Source organism: Bubalus bubalis, chromosome 21, assembly GCF_019923935.1.
Source record: "Bubalus bubalis isolate 160015118507 breed Murrah chromosome 21, NDDB_SH_1, whole genome shotgun sequence".
NCBI classification, from domain to species: Eukaryota; Metazoa; Chordata; class Mammalia; order Artiodactyla; family Bovidae; genus Bubalus; species Bubalus bubalis.
The window spans coordinates 11,858,668-11,882,447 of record NC_059177.1 but is presented as its reverse complement, the minus strand read 5'-3'; the positions used below and the strand labels follow the sequence as shown (position 1 = coordinate 11,882,447).

The 23,780-nt window shown below is 44.2% G+C and overlaps 1 protein-coding gene and 1 long non-coding RNA gene across 4 annotated transcripts in view; one reads left to right on the top strand and one right to left on the bottom strand.

Moving 5' to 3' along the window:
- The window catches only part of LOC112581215, a 45,978-nt gene extending 44,891 nt beyond the window's left edge, over positions 1 to 1,087 (top strand). For all 3 annotated transcript variants that reach the window (XR_006640420.1, XR_006640421.1, XR_006640419.1), the window contains one exon: positions 882 to 1,087. This is a non-coding gene — a long non-coding RNA (uncharacterized LOC112581215). The remainder of the gene's footprint in view (positions 1 to 881) is intronic.
- EXOG (exo/endonuclease G) lies at positions 444 to 23,780 on the bottom strand. The gene is made up of 6 exons (XM_045163912.1): positions 23,522 to 23,780; positions 21,873 to 22,022; positions 18,972 to 19,111; positions 17,211 to 17,287; positions 15,068 to 15,182; positions 444 to 5,591 (listed from the first exon to the last, which is right to left on the bottom strand). The coding sequence occupies exons 1-6, from the start codon at positions 23,775 to 23,777 to the stop codon at positions 5,130 to 5,132; spliced, it is 1,200 nt and encodes a 399-aa protein (XP_045019847.1). The 5' UTR covers positions 23,778 to 23,780; the 3' UTR covers positions 444 to 5,129.

Genomic DNA, 23,780 nt, shown 5'->3' with positions numbered 1-23,780 from the left:
ATCTCCAGTCCTTATACCTTCTTTAGCTGGTAATGCATCTTGTACATGCTTTAAACACCGAAATGGTTCCTTTCCCGTTTTAGTAGCTTTAAAATCATATTATAATTTTCAACCCCTAAAAAAAACCCTTACTCTCTAGTGAGAACAAAGAAGCAAGCAATTGTGAACTGTCTGTCATACTGGCATCAGCAAACTTAAGAATATATTCTGTAACCTCTAAAAACAGGCATTTTTTCAAACTGCAATTTCTTTTCTCAAAGTGGTACAAGACATGAGTCTAATGAACACAACTATCCTTAGTTTCCCTCTTGCAAAGTAGGTAATTGCAGATTTCATTTGTAAACACTTTTCTTTAAGCCAATTAAATAGAACTCATGTACAAATTAACTTCAGCAACATTATTCAGACACATACTCTGACATAAATACATCCAGACAGAGATCTCATTTTTAAAAAATCTTTTTGTATTTCTTGACTCAGTCACTGCACTTAAATTTATCAGTTTATGAATAACAGTCACAATAGTCAAATTTGCACGTTTGATTTTAAAAGGATCTTTTTCTTCCCTCCTTTATTCCCCCCTTTGACTTGAAGTTCTACTAATTAAAACTCAAGGCTGAAGTCCCAGGCAAAGTGGGCTGTGTTTGTACTTGAAGAGCATGGCAAGAGTTTACTTCAAGTTTTCTGCTAAGAATATTTTTGTTCTCTCAGGGTCAGTGTTCTGAAAAAAAGTATTTTTATCAAGCCAGTTTTCTCTAATTGTACATGCAAAAAGGATCGGTTTTGGAATTTAAAAACAGTTTCAACCCATTTTCTCCACCTAAAGAATACCGTGACCACATGTGACCACATGGTGTTAGTCCTCTTTCCCTTATTTGCAGGTTCATAGATTGCCCAGTCTGCCAGAATGTTCCCGAGGCTGTCAGATGGAATCAAAATGAAGACGCGCTTGCCATGTGTGTCAAACACTCGCTGGCAAAACCAAAGGCACACCATACCAGAGAAAACCAAACTTTGAAACGATACACGCACCCCAGTGTTCCATTCAGCACTGTTCACAACAGCCAAGACACAGAAGCAACCTACATGTCCATCAGCAGAGCAAGGGGTAAAGAAGATGTGGTGCATGTATCCAACAGAGTACTGCTCAGTCATAAAAAAAGAACAAAATAATGCCACGAGCAGCACCATGGATGCAACCAGAGATCATTATACTAAGTGAAATACATCAGAATGAGAAAACACCACATGAGATCATTTGTAAGTGGAATTGAAAATGCAACACAAAAAAGCCTATCAGACAGAAACAGACTCACGGCCGTGGGGAACAGACCTGTGGCTGCCAGCGGGGAGGAGGCTGGGGTTAGCAGATGTAAGCTATTATATACAAAATGGATAAACAGTCCTACCGCATAGCACAGAGAACTGTATTAAGTATCTATGATGAACTATAATAGAATGTGTATATATATATGTAACTGAATTACTCAGCTGTATGGTACAAATTAATGCAACACTGTAAATCAACTATGCTTCAATTAAAAAAGACAAAGTCCTGTGTCTACAACTTATTTTTTTAGTACAATTTTAAATGGTTCAAGAAAAGAATGCAAATAAGACACAGTATCGAGGGAGAGGACATTCACTGTACTTGCACCTTCTCTGAAGGCCTGAAATTAACTCAAATGCATTACGTCACAGTGATCCCTAAAGGTACTGTGGTTTCAGGGCAGACCAGTGAAGTTGAGGACACGAAAAAGAAGCCCCACCAACCAAGCATCCAATCTCCCTTGCCCCAAATTATACAGAGTGCAGTGCCTCTGGTCAGCTCTGTGACCTAAGGGTCGGTTCCTAGAGGTGGGGGGCCTATGGTATCCTGTGATGGGTCATCTCCATGACAACATCCAGCATAGCGGGCTTAGAGGCAGGCAAGAGCAAGAGTTCACAGCTGATACGAGGCCACCCCTCACCAGCTCCACCAGAATGAATCAGAGGTTCGAGGAGGAGACCAGGGGCCCATGAAGGGGAAGGGCAGACAAGGTGGACGGGGGCGTGAGCAGGCAACACAACAGCAGGCCCTGGGTGGGGACGGGCGCTGCGGGAAATTCGAGGTGCGTCATGCTGACACCAGTGACAGGGGCTCAGGAGGATGAGGCCAGGGAGCCCGCGGGCACTCACGGCCACCCCTAGAGCAGGGCTGCAGGCTGCACCCGGCCCCGCAGGAAGCCGCTCCCTCCAGATCACACTGCCTCTCCTGCTGGGCTCCAGTCTAAGTCCTGAAGGACGGACGGAGGTTTCCAGTTGGAAGACCGAGGCCCGAGGCCAGAAGCCCTGGCAGGGGTTTAAGGGGCTCGCATGCCCATCCTACCGTGGCCACTTGTGTGAGGTCCCCGTCCCACACGATACTGGTGACACAGTCTCAGTGCACAGACCAGAGAGCCTGAAGCCTCGAAATAAAGATGTCACTGTGAGTGGAGAGAGTAGGGAGCCCCTCACCCCCAGGGGTACTCTCAGCAGCAGAGCCCCCAGCCTGGTCCTTCTGCCCGGCAGCACCAGGGGCTCCCTGGGTGTATCGGGGCGGAAGGCAGAGTCCCAGGTACAGGAGCCCAAAACCTCACAGGACCGAGGAGGGCTGGACGGGGATCGGCTCAGGGCAGTAGTGAGGTGGATACTCCTGGCCTAGGGCTCTGCTGCGTCTGAGCCCCAGTTCTCAGAGTCCCGGGGGGTGGGGGGGTGAGGCAGAAGTGATCTGATTCAGAGGAACGTCCTGAGCTCTATCTACACAGTGCTTACGTTTCAAAGTCTGTCTTGGAGGGACTGTTAATGGAAGCGTGGAGACGACAATTCAAGCATCACTTGTGGTATACCCACACAACTTTTATATACAATAATGAGGACTGGGAAACAGCACATTTATTTATATATATATATATATAGTATGAGTAGCTATCTCTATCTTCCACAACAACCAGGTAGCAGTTTCTAACACGTTTTCTAATCACTAATTTTCTAATTAGAAAATTTCTAACATTTTCTAATTATGTTCTAAAATGCGTTAGAACATTTGACGGATCTAAAAATCAAGATTCTCTACCATCCAGGTGAAGACACAGGAGCGAGAATGGCATGGGAATAACGCCATGTCTGATGGAAATGCCCGCGGGGGCCCGGGGACATCGGATGGGGGCTCGCCCCTGAAGACGGGCAGCAGGACCTCTGCCCCAGAGCCGCCCTCAGGCTCCTGGAGAAACACCCAGCTCCTATCACCTCTCCGATGAGAGAAAGTAACATTTTTTTTTTTTTTTGGTTTCACAGTGACATTTTGGCTTTTTCTCCCTGAGAAGAAAAAGACAGGCACAAGCTAACGGGGAACAGTATGTTAAGAGAGGCTGGTATTTATCAGGCTGGGGCATTCTGACCCTCCCTCCCAACTTCTTTCTTTTTGACCCAAATAAAGCAGAACAAGATCTACCATTACCATCTTATCTTTATCTTTTCCTTTAATGTAATTTTATTTATTTTGGGCTGTGCTGAGCCTTTGCTGCGGTGAGAGGGGGCTGCTCTTCGTTGCCGTATGCAGGCTGCTCGCTGCGGGGGCCTCTCCTTGCAGAGCTCGGGCTCTAGGCGCTCAGGCTCGTGCTGTGGCGTGCACAGGCCTAGCTGCTCCGTGGCACGTGGGATCTTCCAAGATCAGGGATTGAGCTCATGTCCCCTGCACTGGCAGGCAGATCCTTAACCTCTCAACCACCAGGGAAATCCCTCGTGCCTTTATCTTAACGTCTTGGCATTTCTGCTAGAGATAAACACATCAACACCACGAAAATTGTTCTGGTAACACCACTTGGAAAGGCAGCAGTGATGGGACAGTCAGACAAGTGCCTGTATGATATTTTAAGACAGTTTACTGCCTACGCTTACGACAGCCCATGCGAGGATCCCACGCAAATCCCAAACTGGAGACCTGGCTCAGAAACACAGCCACTGCCTCCCCTAGAGCTGGCTGTCTTCGGGTCTTTGGCCCAACCACCTGCCCGCTGCCATCCACGTAGACAAGCAAGACGAAGGTGAGCAGGTCACAAGTTGGTGACTCTGCGGGCACAGACCCTTCTTAGGTTCCTCAACCTCTGGGACAAAAGGCCCATCTGGAAAGCAACAAACCCATGGATTTGGCACCAGCCAGTCACCAGAAGAACCGCATTTCTGAAGGCAAGTAGGGCTCTGATAAACCCCAGAAAGCACTGACCTCTCCATTTAATCACTGTGACTATTTCTTCCCAAAGAACTAAGGAGGGTTCAAGTCAGAGGACATTCAAGTCTCTGGCTGGACGGCAGACAAGAAACCAGACGCTCTCACCAAGCGGGCCCCAGGCTCACAGACGCCCATGGAAGAACGTCTTTCTGAGTCAAAGCCTCTGTGTCAGAGATGATTTCAACATACCCCACGTGGGGTGCTTCTTTCCTCGTGGATTACTTCTTTGAGAAGATGAGCTTTGGCCAAAACAGTTAAGCTCTCCAAGCCTCAGCTTCCTCATGGGTAAGATGAGGACAGTGCCGTTTCCCTCAGAGGGTAGTTGAGGATAATACGTGGAAAGCAATGAGCTTTGTATACACGACCCACTAAGTGAGCAGAAAATGCAGGTGCTGGGGGCTTCTACATGGCAGAAGAGGAGAAACAGCGGGTCCACGAGAGGAGCAACGAGAAAGAAATATACAATGCATGTGGCCAGGATAATGCATAGAGGTGTTAGACCAACCCATGTCTTAAAGAAAACATATAAATAATGCTGCGCTCCAAGAAGGCTGAGCAGATACAAAGACATGGTACAATTTGGAGACAAAATTTAACACCTTCACATCTAATACCTCCGAAGGGACACATCGGCAGACACAGCCCTCCTGTTAGCCTGACACAGGACCAGCCCATGATCGGCAGGTGCTAACAGTTTCCTTATAGAATCACTTCCCGTGTCAAACACTACACCAACTGAAAAATCTGACATCTTTCACCTTTTGGGGAGAAATTTGGTCTGAAATTTAGGATTCCACCATTTTAAGAACAGAGTCGCTAAAACACAGTATCCCGAAGAGGCCACACCCACTTCCTTACGTTCACGCTTCTGAGACGAGAACTACGAGGGCTTTTCCTCCAGGACGCCCGACTGCTCCTGAGCTCGGAGTTCTTCCAGTTTCTTCTCGTAGCGAGTCACGAAGTACTCGTCGGGCTCGATGCCCGCGTTCCGAAGGTTTTCCATGACCTTTTCCAGTCTGACTACTGATCGGGCCCCCTCAACCTTTCTTGTGCTCAGGTACAGGGTGAACTCCCGGAAGTCCAGGAGCTTACAGGTGTCCACTGAGCAGATGTTCCTGATGTCACTAGTTCTATCCAGATGTGGGAAAAACACCAGTCCCGACAGCTTCTCCAGGTCCTGCAGGCTCACCTGGAACTCACTCAATTGCGGCTGGAAGCCAATGGCCTTGTTGGGCACCACGAAGGCCCCGAGGGCCAGGGGCTCAGCAGACCCCGCGCTTCTGCGTGCCAGGATCACCTTGTACAGGTGGGAGGGCACTGCCACATTGTCCTCGCCGATCACCTAGGAACAAAGCAGCCGTATCAGCGATGCTACTGTGCACTGCTAAGTCACTTCAGTCACGTCCAGCTCTTTGCAGCCCCATGGACTGCAGCCCGCCAGGCTCCTCTGTCCATGGGATTCTCCAGGCAAGAATACTGGAGTGGGTTGCCATGCAACCCAGGGATTGAACCCAGGTCACTCATGTCTCCTGCACTGGCAGGCAGGTTCTTTACCACTAATGGCAGTTGGGAAGCCCAATTTGCACTGTGCTGTTCTTAGTCACTCAGTTGTGCCCGACTCCTTGAGACCCCATGGACTGTAGCCCGCCAGGCTCCTGTGTCTATGGGATTCTCCAGGCAAGAATAATGAAGTGGGTTGCCATGCCCTCCTCCTAACCCAGGTCTCCCACACTGAGGTGGATTCTTTACCCTCTGAGCCACCAGGGAAGCAAGTCCCAAATATTTCCTGAAAAGACTTCCAGATGCAATTCCAAAAATGCACTTAACAAGCTACTCTACCCCATCCCAATGGATTTCAATTCAACTGCCAAAGGTAATAATAAACCAAGACAGATTCTCAGAGAAGATGAGCATTTAACAGGTAGATTCTGATCATCTTTAAAGTAAGGTCACACCAAAGACCAGGGCTCCCATTCTCTGCTCTCTTTGTAGGACAAAGGAATGCCAGGAGTGAGTCCTGGGTGTTTCAATGGACAAGAAAAGCCATCGCCTTCTCTTTGTCTCATAATCAGAACTTTCGGTGCTAACATTCAATAGTCAAAACTGCCAGCTCAGGAACTCCCAGCTCTAGAAATAAAAATATGGCCTAGTTTATCAAATTCACTAGGGAGCTAAACAGCCTTTCAAGAAGCAGCCAGACAGACCACATCAGGATCGCTATCTCCAGTATCACCTAGACAGTGGCTCATTTTTAAAATTACATTAGGTAAATGTAAACGCCGTCTGCTCAGAGCACTGCACACTTGCGTCTGCCATCAAACACACAACTCCTGAATGTGTCATCAAATCTAACACTTTGGAAAGGTCTCCACACAACAAAGCAGCCAGAGCCCAGGTCAGGCCTGGAGACAACTCAATTGCCTGTGCGGGCTGGCTGTAATAATGAAGTAACACTGTTAGGAAACCTGTTCAGATTTCCTTCCAGTTGGCCTAAGAGCCATTATCTGTTTTCTGCAAAAGAAAAAGTGAGCATCCGTTTCCTTAATGGCCTCCAATAAAATGACATGATCCCACAACAGCATGCTGTGCTGGCCCTGGTCCTCCCAGGCCCGCCCGCCCTCTAAGAGGCCTCCCTTCCAGACCCAAACCGCCAGCTTGGGCAGGCCCCGCAGGGAGCCCAGATAAGACAGAGGGACCAGAGCCGGAGAGGATTCGCTTCTGCCTTCCCCAGCTCCTACCCACACGGCACAGCCCAACGACTCAGGCCACCTGCTGCCTAGCACGCAGGGAGGCCCCGCCACCATGACCCACCACAGGGGTGCGGGTAAGACCCACCCAGAGGAGTGATCTCTAACTAGCTGTCCTGGAAGTTAGTGCAAGCGGTTGGTCAGGGTGCGGTTTAGAGTAAGGTTCACGGAACTGCACGGCCTACGTGACCCCCTCCAACAAGTCATGTACGCGTGTTCCTCACAGACCAAAAAACACACCAAAGTGAACCCGATGGGGTGCACAACGAGCGCACAGATCACCAAGAGATGTTCACTCAAGAATGCAACTCAGAGGCGCTGTGCCCGGCACGCTGGAAATACTAAAGGAATAAGGCTGAAAGTAAATACAGCTCGCGCTGCTCTCAGAAGCGTCCCATGGCGGGCAGAAGTCAACACCCACAGTTTTCACTGCAGGTAGAATGTGGTGAGGTGTCAATAAGAGCATCAATGCCTGCGCTGAGGGCGTGGGTGCAGAGGAAGTCAGGAACCAGAACCGAGGGCAGGGCAGCAGCTGCGCCAGGGTTTACAGGGAGGGGAGTCTAAATGGCCTTCAAGCTGGGAGCCAACAGTTAGGCAAATCCTTGGTGCCACCTGGTGGACATCTCCATCACTGCAGCGCAGACCTCAGAGTGCCACTATGATGAGCCTTCAAGACCAGTCACTTGAATATTTTCTCCCCTCAAGGACTCTTTGTTTACACACACTAACAACAACTGTCAAAAATAATTAGTAGGTCAAGCCCGTGTGCTGCCAACCAGGGTTTCTAATAACCTCGGTTCATTAAATTCTAGGCAAAAGTAAAGAAGCTTGACATTTGAAGATTCATTGTTTAACCTCATGGAAATCTACCATTTCTATTAGATTTTCAAAAACACTCACGCAGCTAGGGAACCTCCAATACTGCTTTTGAGAAACTGCATGGACAGAGGAATTCCTACTAAGAACCACAAAGTGTGACTCTTCCACCCATGATCTTCTCGAAGTATTTCAACAAAAGGGGGGTAAGATAGTCTTCACAGAAATAGAAAAATAGAAACTTAGCCACTCACTATCTGCTGATTCAGTCTGCTTTGTTCTCAGAAAGTAAACATCTTTAACCTGCCTAATACAGGAACCAGTATTATATGGAAATTCAGAAAACTCATTGTTTCTTCATTGAATTTAAAACTTAAAAAAAAAAAACCTAAAATATTTTAAAACTTCTTTGTAGACAGCTCAACCTACAACATAAATTCTTCCCATTTTCAGGAAAATTGAAGACTTTAAGAATGTTTCTAGAAAACAGGGCACCAAAACAGAATAGTTCAGCAAATTGAAACCCCAGAGACCTAAGGCTTTGCACTAAGCTGCAATTCACAGCCACGGTATCTTCTTCTTTCATTCATAAAATGGCTAGTAACAATCCCCAAGCAGTCCATCTCTGAATAGTTCTGTAGACACAAAGACACGTTAGTTGACAAAAGGATTTTGAAATCTGCAAGGCCTATGTGAAAAGTTATTTTTGTAGCAGACATCATTCGAGAGACAGGAATGAAACTGCATTTGGCACAAAAGATGGTTCTGCACCGGGACAGGGGAAATGTGGGATTAAGCAAGATGAGACCAGTTCAAGGTGGACAAAAGGGATTCAGAAGAAAGTAGGCTGGACACAAATGATGCTCTAAACAAAGGACCCAAAGGCTGAACCGATTTATCAGTAAATCAGCAATAGTCCTTTTCATATAATATTTAGGTATAAAAATATTTTACAAAGGAAATTCGTGTTGCTGTTAAATTACCAAAAAGCACTGAACTTGTGTCAAGGCTGTAATGAAAGCTGGAAATCAACCGGGAGTGACAAGAAAATACAATACATGTAACAATCATAAAGCTGGCACTCGCTCACAACCTGAGATAAGTTTCCACACCTGCTGGCCTGAGCTTGTTTCTTCCCACCCAAGAGACAGAGATGACAATTTGCTCCCCTGTCTTACCCCCAACTAACTCCACACACTCAAAGCTGGGCCTTCACACTGACTCTGTGCCAGACTGGGCACACACAACACCCAGGCTAAACCTGCTCTCTGTCGTGTCATACACGCAGCATCAAGAGGAAAAAAATGTGCCTGCTAGACTCAGACAGATGTAATGTATCTGGTTACACTCCCTTGGTAAGACAATAAAAAGATATTCCAAAAATAAAACTGTTAGACACATCAAGAGATGAAGCCCTTAAAATAAAGTCAGACTAATCAAGTGAAAGAAAGAGACCATGATGGTGTGATAAACAGGAAATCCTGACCTGAGCGAACAGAGGGACAAGTGAGGGAGTCAACAGGGGTGTGGCCGCCCCGTGTGCTACCTGTGAAGCCTCTATGGACACTCAAACCCCGGGAGATGGTCCTTCTCACACTGGGCACCCGCCCTGGAAGGGGGTGGGAGATGCCAAGCCAGTGAAACAAGCACATCTGCCCAGACGGTCACTTCTACTGAGTGATTTAGGATGGGGATAAGGAAATATATATCTCTATAGATTTGCTTGCCTTTTTAATAAGACTTTTATTTTTATTTACTTTTTGACCCCAGCCTGTAGCAGTGAAAGCACAAAGCCCTAACTACTAGACCACCAGGAAGTTCCCAAGACTTTATTATTTATTTATTTTGGCCTTATCACATGGCATGCAGGATACTAGTTCCCCAACCAGGGATTGAACCCGTGCCCCCTGTATTGGAAACTTGGGAGTCTTAACCATTGGATCCACCCAGGGAAGTTCCATAAGGAAATATTCATCCAATAAAAGAGTTGATTTCAATTAAATAGATATAGAAATTAAGACTGCATAAAGATGAAATAGGAGATTTAAAAAAAATAATTGCTGATCACATCAGCTGATGCCTCAAAATCCCTGGAGGCATTATTTTCAATTTCCTTCCCCTCCTGGAATTAGTGGAAGTTTGGATAATGCTGTAGAAGGAAAAAAGACTATTAAGTACTTCTCACAGGACAACCCCACCACTGCCGAGCCGTCAAATCTGAAGCTCACTTTCTTGCCAGGACAATTATAATGTTCAGGCTGGAATCTTCAGGTATGTTTCATTTGCCTGGATTCCATCTCTTCATGAAACAGGCACATGGCTGACCTAAGCTATAATAAAGGGGGTGATTGTGATCAGCGCTGTCAGATGACTCGCTTCTGATAAAATCACTGCCTCTCATCTTCCCGCGGGCTCATGTTCGCTCCGGTCCTATGACGCTACAGTTCTTTCCTACATATTCCAGCAGACATTTCTGCCTGGCTAGAAGGAACCCTCCTCTTGGCCCATTTTCTGCTCTTATTTTTGCACGCCAGCAACTGTCACTTGTAAGTGCTCTCCATCCACACCATGTTTTACCTCCTGGCCTTAAGTTTCTACATATGAAGAGCAGAACCATCCCTTCACTGGAGACTTTCGAGAGCTTAAAAAACAACACTGTGAAGGAAGGGCAGTTCTCATACAAGGAGAGGGACCCACATTTGGATTTCCCCCTTGACAATTACTACCAATGTCACTTGGATGTGACCCCTTGAAACCTCAATTTCCTCCAATAAAAGAAGATAATCACTACCTGTTTGTAAGAGCTGTATGCAAGGACTGACCGGGATAGCATGAACAAAGCTACATACATACTGGGAGGTATACAAGGCCCTTGATATATCCCAGTTCATCTGCTCCACTTCCTCCAAAGTACACATACTAGATACACATAAAGCTTCACCACTGAATAGAAAAGTAAACAAATATGTCATTTTTATTAGCTATAGTCTACTAAAATAAGGTTCAGAGTATAGTTGTAAACAAGAAGGAAATACTAAATAGATTTAAGAAAACAAATCATGAACTGTCATACATAAGTGCAAAGCATTCCCTGGGAAATAGGATCCATGATTCAAATATGTATTTATTCCTTGAGAGGAACAGACCCACTTCAAGGGCTAGGCAATGCCATGTCCCCTTTCTTAGCATCTCTAGGACATGGTTTTATCCATAATAGTTTTATTACAAATTGCCAGAAAATAACCTGAATTTTTAGTTGGGCATTCAAGTTGAGCATTTGCACCTGCTGCAAATCTTTTTTTTTTTTTTTTTTTTTTAACTTTTTGAAGTGCAGTTGATTTATAATGTATTTGCTGCAGGTATACAGCAAAGTCATTTAGTTTTGTATACACACACACACAGGTATTCTTTTTCAGATTCTTCTCCATTACAGACATTACAAGATATGTAGTACAGCTCCCTGTGCCATACAGCAGGGCCTTTTTTACCCTTTCATTTTTGCCTTCTTCCCTAGACAAGTGCTCTAATCCAACTGTCTGAGGGACATACTGTTTCTTAGCACACATCCTACTTTTTCCTGCCTCTTCCCCCTGCCTAGCTTTGCCTCCCATGTCTGTTTTCCTTAGCCAAAGTCGCCCAAGTTCATATGCGCATAGATTTATATGCATACAAATATTTTTAGCCCAACTCAATTCTTAAAATGGTGAGCTCTGAGACCATTTTTCCAATTTAATTTACTAACGGATCATAGTTTCCTTTCATGCTAATAAATACACTAAAGATTTTTAAATGTAAAATTCCACCTGCAGTCAAGTTTGATCTGAAAAATGATGCTGGGCTTCCCTGGCAGTCCAGCAGTTAAGAATACACCTGCCATGCCCTGTAATATTGCGGGAGGCCTCCACAACAGAGCAGCTGTTCACAGCTTCAGCAAAACCTGAGTACAAGTTATTAAGTAAAGGAACTGATGAAAGCTGTTGACTCAAAGACACTGAGAGAGAGAGAGAGAGATGACTTCCATGATATGAAAAAGAGGAAAGAAGGGGAAGAGTATCCAAGAACATAGTTTGAAGCATGTCGTTTATAATTCCATGTACATGCCTCCCATGTGACAAGTACTTAAAGATTTGCTGAATTAAAAGATTTGCCAGTGTGAACATGAATAGGTCCTATCAATTACTACAGACATGGAAAACTAATGTTACAGGTTCAGAGGCCCAGAATCTGAAAGAAAAGGCCTAAGACTGATAATGCTTTAAACAAAAAAACAAGACTGTTACTCAGAGTACACTCTTCAAGAAGCGCACCGTGACTGCCCTCACACATTCGTCACCATGACACTAATTAGGGTCAGAACAGCTGACAGGTCTCTTCTAAAACTCTCTTTGAGAATACCTATACACGCCTGTATGGCATTCACTGATCGACTGTTTAGTAGGAAACGCAAGATTAAGATTTTAGTGGTTAATTTTATATAACCCAGTGTAATAGAATTCTGGTATACAAAAGATATACTAAAGAGATATACATTTGCTTCATTCTGAATTAATTGCAAATTTAAAATGTGTAAGGATGGCATGTGGAACACTTGTACACCCTTCACCTGGATTCATCAATTCTGAACATTCTGCCCAATTCCGTTTATCACTCAAACTTTTTCTATGTTTTTTTTCCCTAAATCTTTTGTATTTCTTAAGAGCAAAGACATTCACTTACATAATTAATTACAGTATAATAATCAAAGTCAGTAAATTTAATACTGATAAAATATAATTATCTACAGACCTCAAATGTTACCAATTGTCCAAATAAAGTCTTATTCAGCAACTTTTGTTTTTCTGATCTAGGATCTGATCTAAGATAACACAATGCATTTTATTTCATGTATTTTAGTCTTTCAGTTCAGTTCAGTCGCTCAGTCGTGTCCGACTCTTTGCGACCCCATGAATTGCAGCACACTAGGCCTCCCTGTCCATCACCATCTCCCAGAGTTCACTCAAACCCATGTCCATTGAGTCAGTGATGCCATCCAGCCATCTCATCCTCTGTCGTCCCTTTCTCCTCCTGCCCCCAATCCCTCCCAGCATCAGGGTCTTTTCCAATGAGTCAACTCTTCGCATGAGGTGGCTGAAGTATTGGAGTTTCAGCTTCAGCATCACTCCTTCCAGTGAACACCCAGGACTGATCTCCTTTAGGATGGACTGGTTGGATGTCCTTGCAGTCCAAGGGACTCTCAAGAGTCTTCTCCAACACCACAGTTCAAAAGCATCAATTCTTTAGTCTCCATTAATCTCGAACGGTTTATTTCTCAAGCCTCTGTCTTCGAGGACATGCCTCTGTCTTGGAGGACACTAACATTTTTGAAGAACGTCCGTCAGCTATTTCACGGCATGCTCCTGAGCTGGGGTTTGCCTGCTACTGCTGCATGATGACACTCTGCAGTACGCATCTTGGCAGAAATGCCGCAGCAGCGACGCTGTGTCCTTCCCAGTGCGACATGCCATGAGGCAGTTTATCAGGAAGTCTCTGCTGCCGGTTCTTCACTCCCACAAGCACCTCTGGAACACTGAGTGTGTAAGCACCTCTGTGGATGCCTTAAAGACCCACCATCACTGCTCCTCAGAGCCAGACAGGGTGATCACAAGCCAGTCAAGGGGGACAGAATATACCCTAAAGTTGTTGTTATTTTCCTGACTCTGTTTCTAAGGTCATTCAGTTTTATCACAGACCCCCCTTAAGTAACTATGTAACTTAACAGGCGGCATTTACTAAACACCCGTTCCCTCCAAACACACCCACTCTTTGACTTTCCAGGAAGTCCTTCAATCTCTGTTTACTTCCTCGACCACTCCTCTTATTCCTCCTTACCTTACTTTGTTCCTGGGCACTCGGTACGTCTCACAGTACATCAACCCAGCCACCCTCTTGGCAGAATCCTCATATTATCCATCAACAGGCGCCACCTACCTCTCTCACACCACTAATCATACTGTTATAGATCTTCATTCTCCCTTTCCTTTAATCTATAAAGTTCTCAAATATCATGCATGTTTAAAAAAAAATTCTTTTCACCTTTTTTTAAAAAAAATCCAAGCATCTAAAAAGAAAAGCTTTTTCTCCCATTTATTCAACTAACTGGGCTTCCCAGGTTGGCTCAATGGTAAAGAATCTGCCTACAGTGTAGGAGCCGCAGGAGACGTTGAGTTCCATCCCTGGGTTGAGAAGATCCCCTGGAGAAGGAAATGGAAACCCACTCCAGTATTCTTGCCTGGGAAATCCATGAACAGAGGAGCCTGGTGGGCTGCAGTCCATGTGGACACAAAGAGACCAACATGACTGAGTGCCTGAGCACGTGTTCAACTATTAATAACTGCAAGCTGGATGTCTTCCTGAACGCTTCCCTCTTCTTCACCCCAAAAACTGAGTTTGTGATTACTCTTTCCTGTACTTCTCTATTTCTGCTCACCCTACCTGCGTGAGTCCAGCCCGTATCTATAACGATACCTAAATCCCACAACTCTGCTGTCGATCCTAAGTGTTCTGAGCTCACACCGCTCCATCTTCTGGAGTTCCCATGCTCCCCTCCTGACTCTGTTCACGGCTATTCCTCCATCAAGATCTAGCTCAAAAATCGCCTCCTCGGGGGACTTCCTTGGCCGTCCAGTGGTTAAGACTGTGCTTCCAATGAAGGGGATAGGGTTCAATCCCGGGTCAGGGAACTAAGACCCCACAGGCCAAAAAATAAATAAATAAATCCCCTCCTCTGTGAAGTCTTCCTGACCCCTGCAAACAGGGTTGGTCACTTCTTTCTGAGACCACTTCCTCTATGCATGTATACATCAGCTCATACTACAACATAATTAGCTGATAACATGTCTGTCTCCTTGTCTAAACTGTGCACTCCTTGAAGTCAATGGTTGCTTTGTAACCCATCATTATATCCTGTATGGCTATCACTCCAACTGCTCAATAAATCCTTGTGAATAAATGAAACTAAAAAGTTGCATACAGAGACTTCCCTGGTGGTCCAGTGGCTAAGACTCTGAGCTCCCAAGGCAGGGAGCCTGGGTTCAGTCCCTGGTCAGGGAACTAGACCCTGCCTGCCGCAACTAGATATTCTGCATGCGGCAACTAAGGCTCAGTGCAGGCAAATAAATAAATAAATATTTTTAAAAATAATAATTCTAAAAAGTACAATACAGAATGAGATTATAATCTCACGCACATAAGCCTGAATGTTAAAACATGTTCCTACCTGGTAACTAACTGTTTTCTTTCCATCACTTCCAGTCTGAGGTAAGGTCAGCGGTCCAGATACTATCCAAACATCCTCAAACCTCTCTGTCAGTTCTCGACAGTACATTTCTATTCTGAAAAACAGAAAGCAAAAAGATACATGATAGTCTCATTCCCAAATGTAGAAAAGAAGCAAACCATATCAAGTCCTTGGGAGAGGTAAAAAGAATACTGAATTACAGAAATCAATGTAAACAGTGAATATGGCCTAAAACACTAAGAAGCAAATAAGCAACGTTCTTCCCAGTTTGCTGTATGAAAGAACTTAAAAAAAACACATGCATTTATACAACTATCTACATTTTCCTGTGTGTCCATTCAATGTAAAGTTTATGACTGAAATTTTGTTTTGCTTCCTCCCTTATTCTTCTATGCTGGTAGTTTTCAAACTTTATTCAAGAATTATGTATCATTTCAACAAATTGATATTTTTTTTATGTAACTACATCTACTGTAGGACAATCAGGTTTATCCTAGCATTTCTTAAACACTGTCACACTGTATTAATAGAAATGAAATATTAGTAGCATGAAATGAAATATTATTACTAGTAGTATAAAATGAAATATTAATAGCATGAAATATTAGTATTCGTTTTAAATACTTAAAAGACCCCCTGACAGAACTGAATGAAAGCATCTGAAAAATAGAGAACGCCCAGATGATTTTATACAATAGTTCCTCATCCACACAGAATACATTCCAAGACCCTCAGTGAATTCTTGAAATTGCAGACAGTACCAAATCCTAGATATACTGTTTTTTCCTATAACCATATATCCACAATAAAATTTAATTTATAAACTAAACATGGTAAGAGATTATATACAATAATAAAATAGAACAATTATAACAATATGCTATAATAAAAGTTATATGGGTGTAGTCTCTCTCAAAATATCTTACTGTACAAATTCATCCGTTGAAACCAAGCCCTTGTCATGCTTCGTGGCTGTAATTTATGCAGCTTGAGATGCAACAGCAAAACCAGCACAAGTTTTGTTTTTCTTCACAATTTCACAGATAAAAAGATTCGTTCTTAGATCAGAGCAATTTCAGCATACAATTTTTTTTCAAGTCAACAACTTTTACCTTTTCACTTAAGGGAAGCACCTGACAGCGTCTCTCCAGCCAATCCAAGTTGCCACCATCACTCCTCGTGCATTCTGGGGCCATGAGTGAGTAATGGGAATACAAGCACTATGAAAGCGAGGTGGTTACTGACCAGCAGGCGGGATACACTGGACAAAGGCAAGATTCACATCCCGGGCAGGACAAGGCAGAAGATACTCGATTTTTTTTTTTTTTAATCTTTTATCTTTTAAAAAAAATTTAATTAATTTATGTGGCTGTGCTGGGTCTTCATTGCTGTGCATGGGCTTTCTCTAGTTGCAGCAAGCAGGCTCTTGAGCTCGGACTCAACAGCTGTGGCACGCGGGCTTCGTCCCCCACAGCACGTGGAACCCTTCCTGAGCAGGGATCAAGCCCGTGTTCCCTGCACTGACAGGCGGACTCCCAACCACTGATCACCAGGGAAGCCCGGGAAGCACTAGGTTTTATCGGGTTTATTTAAAACTTAAGAAAATTAATTTCAAATAAATAAACAAAACTTATCATTTATTTCTGGAATTTTCCACTTAATGTTTTTGGACTGCGGCTGATGGTAAACAACTGAAACAGCAGAAAGCAAAACCACAGATAAGAAGGGACTGCTGTAGACAGCTTCTATCAAAGACTGGTAATGGTTATGTTCAACAGTGTGTTTCTCAAAAAGCTCAGCAAATCTTTAAGTACAAACAGAGCAAAATACGGAGCCCTGTGCCCAATGCATGGTGCTCCATTGCCTCAAGAATAACGTTTTCACTAGTTTCTTCCAGACTTGCGAAGAGTGGAAACAAGACCAAAATGGCTGGCTATGGATTGCTGTCTATACTTCCATAGAAAACCATCCCCACATCCAGCAAAGCAAACTAGCCCAAAGCATTTATCTTCAGTATTGTTAGCATTTGAAAAACAAAAGACAGGACAGCTCAGGCACGCATTCTCCTTGTCATATCCCTCATGTCCCACAGAATCACATTTTAAAAACTCTCCCTGCTCACCTGTTCCAATATCCAGCATTATTATCAAAATTCTGAGGCACGATATTAGAGAGGTAAAAGGTTTCAGCCATGGCTTTCTGTGGAAAGAAATAAAAACAGGAACATGCGCTGAAATGCCTTCCCCTCTGAGACAGACCACCAGTTCCTTAGTCAAACCTTAGCTCCAGGCAATTATAGCCGCTATTTGTTTAGATAAATGAAAGCCACAACTGCTCCATGACAGAAAGCTCAATGATTATTATCAGAATAAGGACTGTAGCAAAAGAAGTCGTTTGGCGTGCTACCTTACTTCACAATTTATTAAATTCATACATGTCGACTACATGAGCAAAAAATTTCCAACATATAGCTAAAAGGTAAATTCTAGTGTTAAGCCTCTGGCAAAGAGTTTCTCAACCAAGGTCAGCTTTCGGGAACACAGCAGTATTTAAGTAGTATGGTACAAACACATTAGTTCAAAAGTGGTACCAAAAAAGTCCTGTTCTTCTAAATTTCTGGCCACTATGTGTTCATTCAGGCTTCCCTGGTGGTTCAGACAGTAAAGAATCTGGCTGCAATGCAGGGGACCCAGGTTGGATCCCTGGGTGGGGAAGATCCCCTGGAGAAGGGAATGGCTACCCACGCCAGTATTCTTGCCTGGAGACTTTCATGGACAGACGAGCCTGGCGGGTCCATGGGGTTGCAGAGTCAGACACGACTGAGCAACCAACACTTTTTCATGTGTTCATTCGCCTCCCGTTTCTGGCCTGCACACCCAAGGCTCTGGCCAGGTTTCCTTTCATTGACCTACACTAACTGCCAAGGTCACCAAATACTCGGTCTTCAAAAAGTGGCTCTCAGGCTTGCATGCATGCTGACATAACCTAAGGAGCTTCAAAAAAACGGATGCTTGGGTCCCACACCCTAGAATTCCTGATTTACCTGCTCTGGTTACAGTCTGGATACCAGGATTTTTTTAAGACTTCCCCAGCTTCTTAAAATGAGTATCCAAGGTTGAGAGTCACTATCTTAAAGACAATAATCACCAACAATTCATGTAATAAATCTTAACATCAGAAAAGTCATTTCTCCCCTTTTTTGGCAGAAAAAGTGTCCTAAACTAAAGGAGGCTAGAGAGACGTGACAACTAAATGTAATATGTGACTCATGATTAGATACTGAATTTTTTTAAAAAAAGTTGTAAATGACATAATTGGGACAATTTGGCAAATCTGAATGTGAACTGTATACTAGATATTACTGTACAAAAACACATTTGCGAACATTTCTTAGGATAATGATACAACTTGACATATATTCAAATATCTTAATCCTCAGATAATATAATCTCCCAAACAATCTACCTAGGCATGAAGTGTTACCATGTCTGCAATTTACTGTCCAGGGTTTAAGAAAATTCATACATAAAGTAAATGTATCAAGATGCATTTTATATACTATCCTCAACTTTTCTCCAAGTCAAAATATTTTTGCTGTGCTCTCTTTTCAACTTTTCTACAGGTCTGAAATTTTTCAAGATAAAAATGAGTGAGTCGTTTAAGCTCATATTGGCTTTCCAATTCCCTTTTGCATAGCTTTTAATGTTCCTCACTCCACCCCTTTAAAAATGCTTGAGCATCTGAGCAAAGAAAAGAAGTGTAATCAGGGAGAAAATAAGAAAATTCTCAAGGGTTAGGGTTTGGGTCTTATGTTAATTTCCAAGTCCCAGGAAACACACAATACCAGCCCCGTGTTCCCATCCCTCCTGAAAAATATGCCTACAGTTGAGAATTTGTTATCTCCTGCTGGAGCCATGTGGCCACGTGACCACCCACTGCCAATATAGTCCTCGTTGAAGGCGCTGAAGGCTGGAGGGATGTTGGGATCTGGCTTGAATTTACAATGTTTTCTGTCTGCAGCACCTGAAGAAAAAAGACACACAATGTAAGTGCACAAATATCTCTCAAGATTCTCTAAGGCAAGCTGCCAGCTGCTATCTCTTTGAGCAGTTAGTAGGTAGTATCAATCCTTAGTGATCGCACGCACGTCTCAAGTTCCTGGGATAGTTCAGATACTTCATTTGAGTTTAGCAAGAACTAAGTCTTGCCTTCAGTCCCCCTTACCCCATAAAGCTACAGAAACAAAAGCAATATGGCTTTAGTTTACCAGGACCACTCTGACCCTCTCTGGATTCAGGCATTCCCCCCAATATTGGCCTGGCAAAGCTCTACCATCATATAGGTTCTTCATATATATATATATATGTGTGTGTATATATATTTTTAAGTGATTTTTTTCTATATACTGCTAATAACATTTTTTGTTTTCCGCAGGAGAGTTAATCTAAATAACTTAGCCTGTCATTACAAAAACTGTAAAACAAATGCTTCACACTAAAATCAAGGAAATCACAGGTATATTGCTTCCTGTTCTCAAATAATATTAATTAGCTCTATTTCACCTCCTCAAAACCATAGAGCTCACATGATTAACACTATGCAACACAGTGCTTTTTCTTACATACCTCTGAAAATAATAACTTAAGCGCAAGATAAAATTAGTAAAGCTGAAATCCCATCTTGGGCAAACTGTTGGATTTAAAGGAAATTTATCAGGCTTAAGACTAAATCAAGTGAGTTTCTCTTGATGTAAATTTATAATCAGGGACTTCGGTGGTCCAGAGGTGAAGACTCCACACTCCCAAAGCATGGAGCCCAGGTTCAATCCCTGGTCACGTACCTAGATGACATATGCCACAGCTAAAAGATCTTGAATGCAGCAACTAAGGCCCGGGGCAGCCAAATAAATAACTTTTTAAATTGATACTCAATTTCACTTGCTATGATAAAGTTTACACTTACATCAGTTCCCTTTTAGCAGTAAGCATATTTCAAAGTGAAAGTGAAAGTTGTTCAGTCATGTCTGATTCTGGGACCCCACTGACTATACAATACAGTCCATGGAATTCTCCAGGAAAGAATACTGAAGTGGGTAGCCTTTCCCCTCTCCAGGGGATCTTCCAACCCCGGGATTGAACCCAGGTCTCCTGCATTGCAGGTGGATTTTTTTATCAGCTGAGCCACAAGGGAAGCCTAAGAATACTGGGGTGGGTAGCCTATTCCTTCTCCAGGGGATCTTCCCAACCCAGGAATTGAATAATTGGATATTTTACCAACTGAGCTACCAGGGAGGCCAAGCATATTCCAATCCTCCTGCTATCCTGCAGGTTAATGTGTACTTTACGAAGGCACATGCTCATTTTTAATATATTTAAACACAGTATGCAGGATACAGCAATGGAGAAATAATTTGTGGGTCATATAGCAAATTAAAAGGCAAATAACAGAATGGGAATAAAACAACTCTGACAAAGTAATAGTCTTAACACAAAAATTTCCTACAAAATTCAAAAAAGAATATCCCCACTGAAAATGGTAAAGCAAAATTCACAAAGAAGGAATAAATCACAAAATACTAACCCTCAAAGTGAGAGTTAATTAACCCTGGTAACCAACACACAGGAATGGTGGGAGTGTGACAACAAGTAGGACAAAGAGTGATAGTGGGAGTGTAAACTGGAAAGGCTCCCTAAAACTCACTCTAACCATAAACAGCAAAACCTGGCCATCTTAATCACAGGAGTGCATCGAGACATGAGGACATGTGGACAGACGCACGCACCTGCCTGCCTCTGCAATCTCCAATCACGTTCCCCCTCATGACAGCCAGGCTGGCCTTCTTTTAGGTCCCCGGTGGAACAACACTCTTCACATGGAGGCCTCTGAAGAGGCAACTGTGCTTCTCCTTCCCTGTCTGGAATGCTCTTCTCCACATCCCGCTACCCACCCAGCTCACTGCCATCCACTCTTCAGGCCACTTTCTCAGAGAAGCCTCGCTAAGCAGCATCAGGTTCTCCTGTTATAATCTCTCATCATCTTCTTCATTGTTCCTTAATTACACAAACCCAACTTGGAATCCAGAGAAGGCAATGGCACCCCACTCCAGTACTCGTGCCTGGAAAATCCCATGGACGGAGGAGCCTGGTAGGCTCCAGTCCATGGGGTCGCTAAGAGTCGGGCACGACTGAGCAACTTCACTTTCACTTTTCACTTTCATGCATTGGAGAAGGAAATGGCAACCCACTCCAATGTTCTTGCCTGGAGAATCCCAGGGACAGGGGAGCCTAGTGGGCTGCCGTCTATGGGGTTGCACAGAGTCAGACATGACTGAAGCGACTTAGCAGCAGCAGCAACTTGCAATCACTTTTCCTCCAGAACAGTTATTGCCAAGTGTAACTACACGTTCATGAGTATTTGATAGGTCAACACACCCACTCTGTGACCCAAAGTGTCCTGGGGGTAGAGACCATCTACTCTGGTCACCGAGAGAACCCCAAGGCCCAGCACAGTGCCAGGCACATGACAGGCATTTGAAGGTATGTGTGCAGGTTATGAATGAGTGGTGCTCACAGCAGCCACATTTGTGACAAAGCCTCCAATTCATGTGTCAAGATACAGATCCTCTCAACCCCTGAGACAGCCAGGCAGGGTCCATTTATCTAGTGAGCCACAGGAACATTTTCTACAAGTGCAGTAATGTAGAAAGGGTTGAAATTATTTATAACCCTCCTTGTTCTCAATTTGGAAACATCTTTCATCAATACCTTTGCTTCTAACCACCTACCCATTATCTTGCTCTTGGATATATGTTCAAGAACCCATCTAGGCACCCGCTTTGATTGATCATAAGACAAGGCATGGTTAGTGTAACACCTTGTCTCTGTTCCAGCTAAAGGGAATCCAAATTGTTCCAAGACAGCCTTTTCCGAAGAACCTAAAAATGAGAAAGGGTGCAAACATAACAGTTAGTGAATTTTATTAGGAACACAAAATAATAACGAAGGGGGTAAGACAAAGGACTGGCTCGACCATAACATTAACCAGGTGATCTAATTTTTGCAATCACTTACAAGGCAAAGAAGAGAGTAAGCAAAATACTAGTTTGGCCTAAAATCAATCCCGGAATTCTAGCCAAGTAAACTGGAGCTATTTCATTAACTGTTAAATAAGAATCCGATTTTGCTGGGCTTTCACATCGAATTTTCAAATCTCTGCACCACACAATGCAGTGTACTCAAGAAAAACTCCTGTCGTCGATATAACTGAATGGGAGACAGCCTACCTATTCACCATGCTTTAAGAGTTAATGTGGGGACAAAAGCATAGACTTTTATTTTTTTTTTTTTAAGACTCTCATTCAGGGACTTCCCTGGCAGTCCAGTGGTTAAGACTCCAGGCATCCAATGCAGGAGGTGCTGATTCAATCTAGGGTCAGGGAACTAACATCCCACATGCCTCGCAGCCAAAAAAAAAAAAAAAAGCCAAAAACCCAAACAACAACAACAAAAAGACCACCTCACTGACACGCTTCCTCAATGTTCTGGTACTGAGGCAGAGATGTATGCTGCAGCAAGAGAGTGGTAAAACCGGCTTTTCCTAGTGGGAGAAACTAAACACCCACTGAACAGGGAGTCCGTTTCCAAATAACCCTCTCTAGATGCCCTCTCCAGGCTTCACCTCACCAGAGTAGCCCTCTCGCTAAATGCCAAGTGTCAGAAGGAGCAAATGAAATGCGCATGTTGGAGACAGAAATGAGCATGAGCTCATCTACTTTGTCAAACATAAGGTACACCTGGTAACTTGCAGATTTACTTGCCTTGAAGAAGGCTAGCAGATGTTCTTCATTTAAACAATGATCAAAGGAGGACAGCTCCGGGATCTGCTAAAACAGCGCTCCCCAACCTTTTTGGCATCAGGGACTGGTTTCCTGAAAGACAATTTTCTCAAGGACCCGGGGGTGGGCCTATGGTTTCAGGATGATTCAAGCTCATTACATTTAGTGTGCACTTTATTTCTATTATTATTACATGAGCTCCACCTCGGATCATCAGCCATTAGATCCCGGATCTTTGGGACCCTTGCGTTAAAACTATGGGGTCCTTCGTTCATTCATCTATACTTACTAGACGCCAATTATGTACCAGGTACTGGGCCGTGTATACGGTGGAGAATAAAACTTAAACACGGTCCGAGCTCTTATGGAGCTAACAATCGAGGGGAGGACAGAAGACAGTGAAAAACACGTGTGGGGATCAGTACTTGGGGGATAGTAGACCCCAGCGGGAAGGAAGTACACGGAGCCGGCAGGTGAGATGCGCCGTGGGGAGAGGAGGAAGACCAAGGGCTGGCGAGTGGCGACAACGTGCGTCCATGGTTACGGCTCCCGGCCGAGGCAGTAGCCTAGACCCGAGATCTGGGGGCCCACACACTCACCGTCCGGCTCCCTCACCACCACCGCTGGCTCAGCATCCCGACTCCGGAGGAACTGCACGACCACAAGCCCAGTGCTTGCAGCGCCCGCGACAGCTCCGGCCACGAAGCCACTCAAAAAGCGTCGGGACCCACGGAGACGGGAAGCAAAACTTTTAGCAGCCATGTTGCCCGAGACGCTAGCCTTTTGCCGCAGCGCATGCACGATCCAGGTCGGCCGCTTTAAAGCCAATCGCAACCACGGGGCCCAGACGCGCATGCG

Bases quoted from the DNA above. Each gene is read 5' to 3' on its own strand.
- EXOG (XM_045163912.1), bottom strand. From the start codon at position 23,777: ATGCGCGTCTGGGCCCCGTGGTTGCGATTGGCTTTAAAGCGGCCGACC. The intron at 22,023-23,521 runs GTGAGTGTGTGG...TCTCATTTTTAG, and splicing joins GGTGGTGAGGGAGCCGGACG to GTTCTTCGGAAAAGGCTGTC. The intron at 19,112-21,872 runs GTAGGTGGTTAG...TTTTTTCTTCAG, and splicing joins ATCCAAGAGCAAGATAATGG to GTGCTGCAGACAGAAAACAT.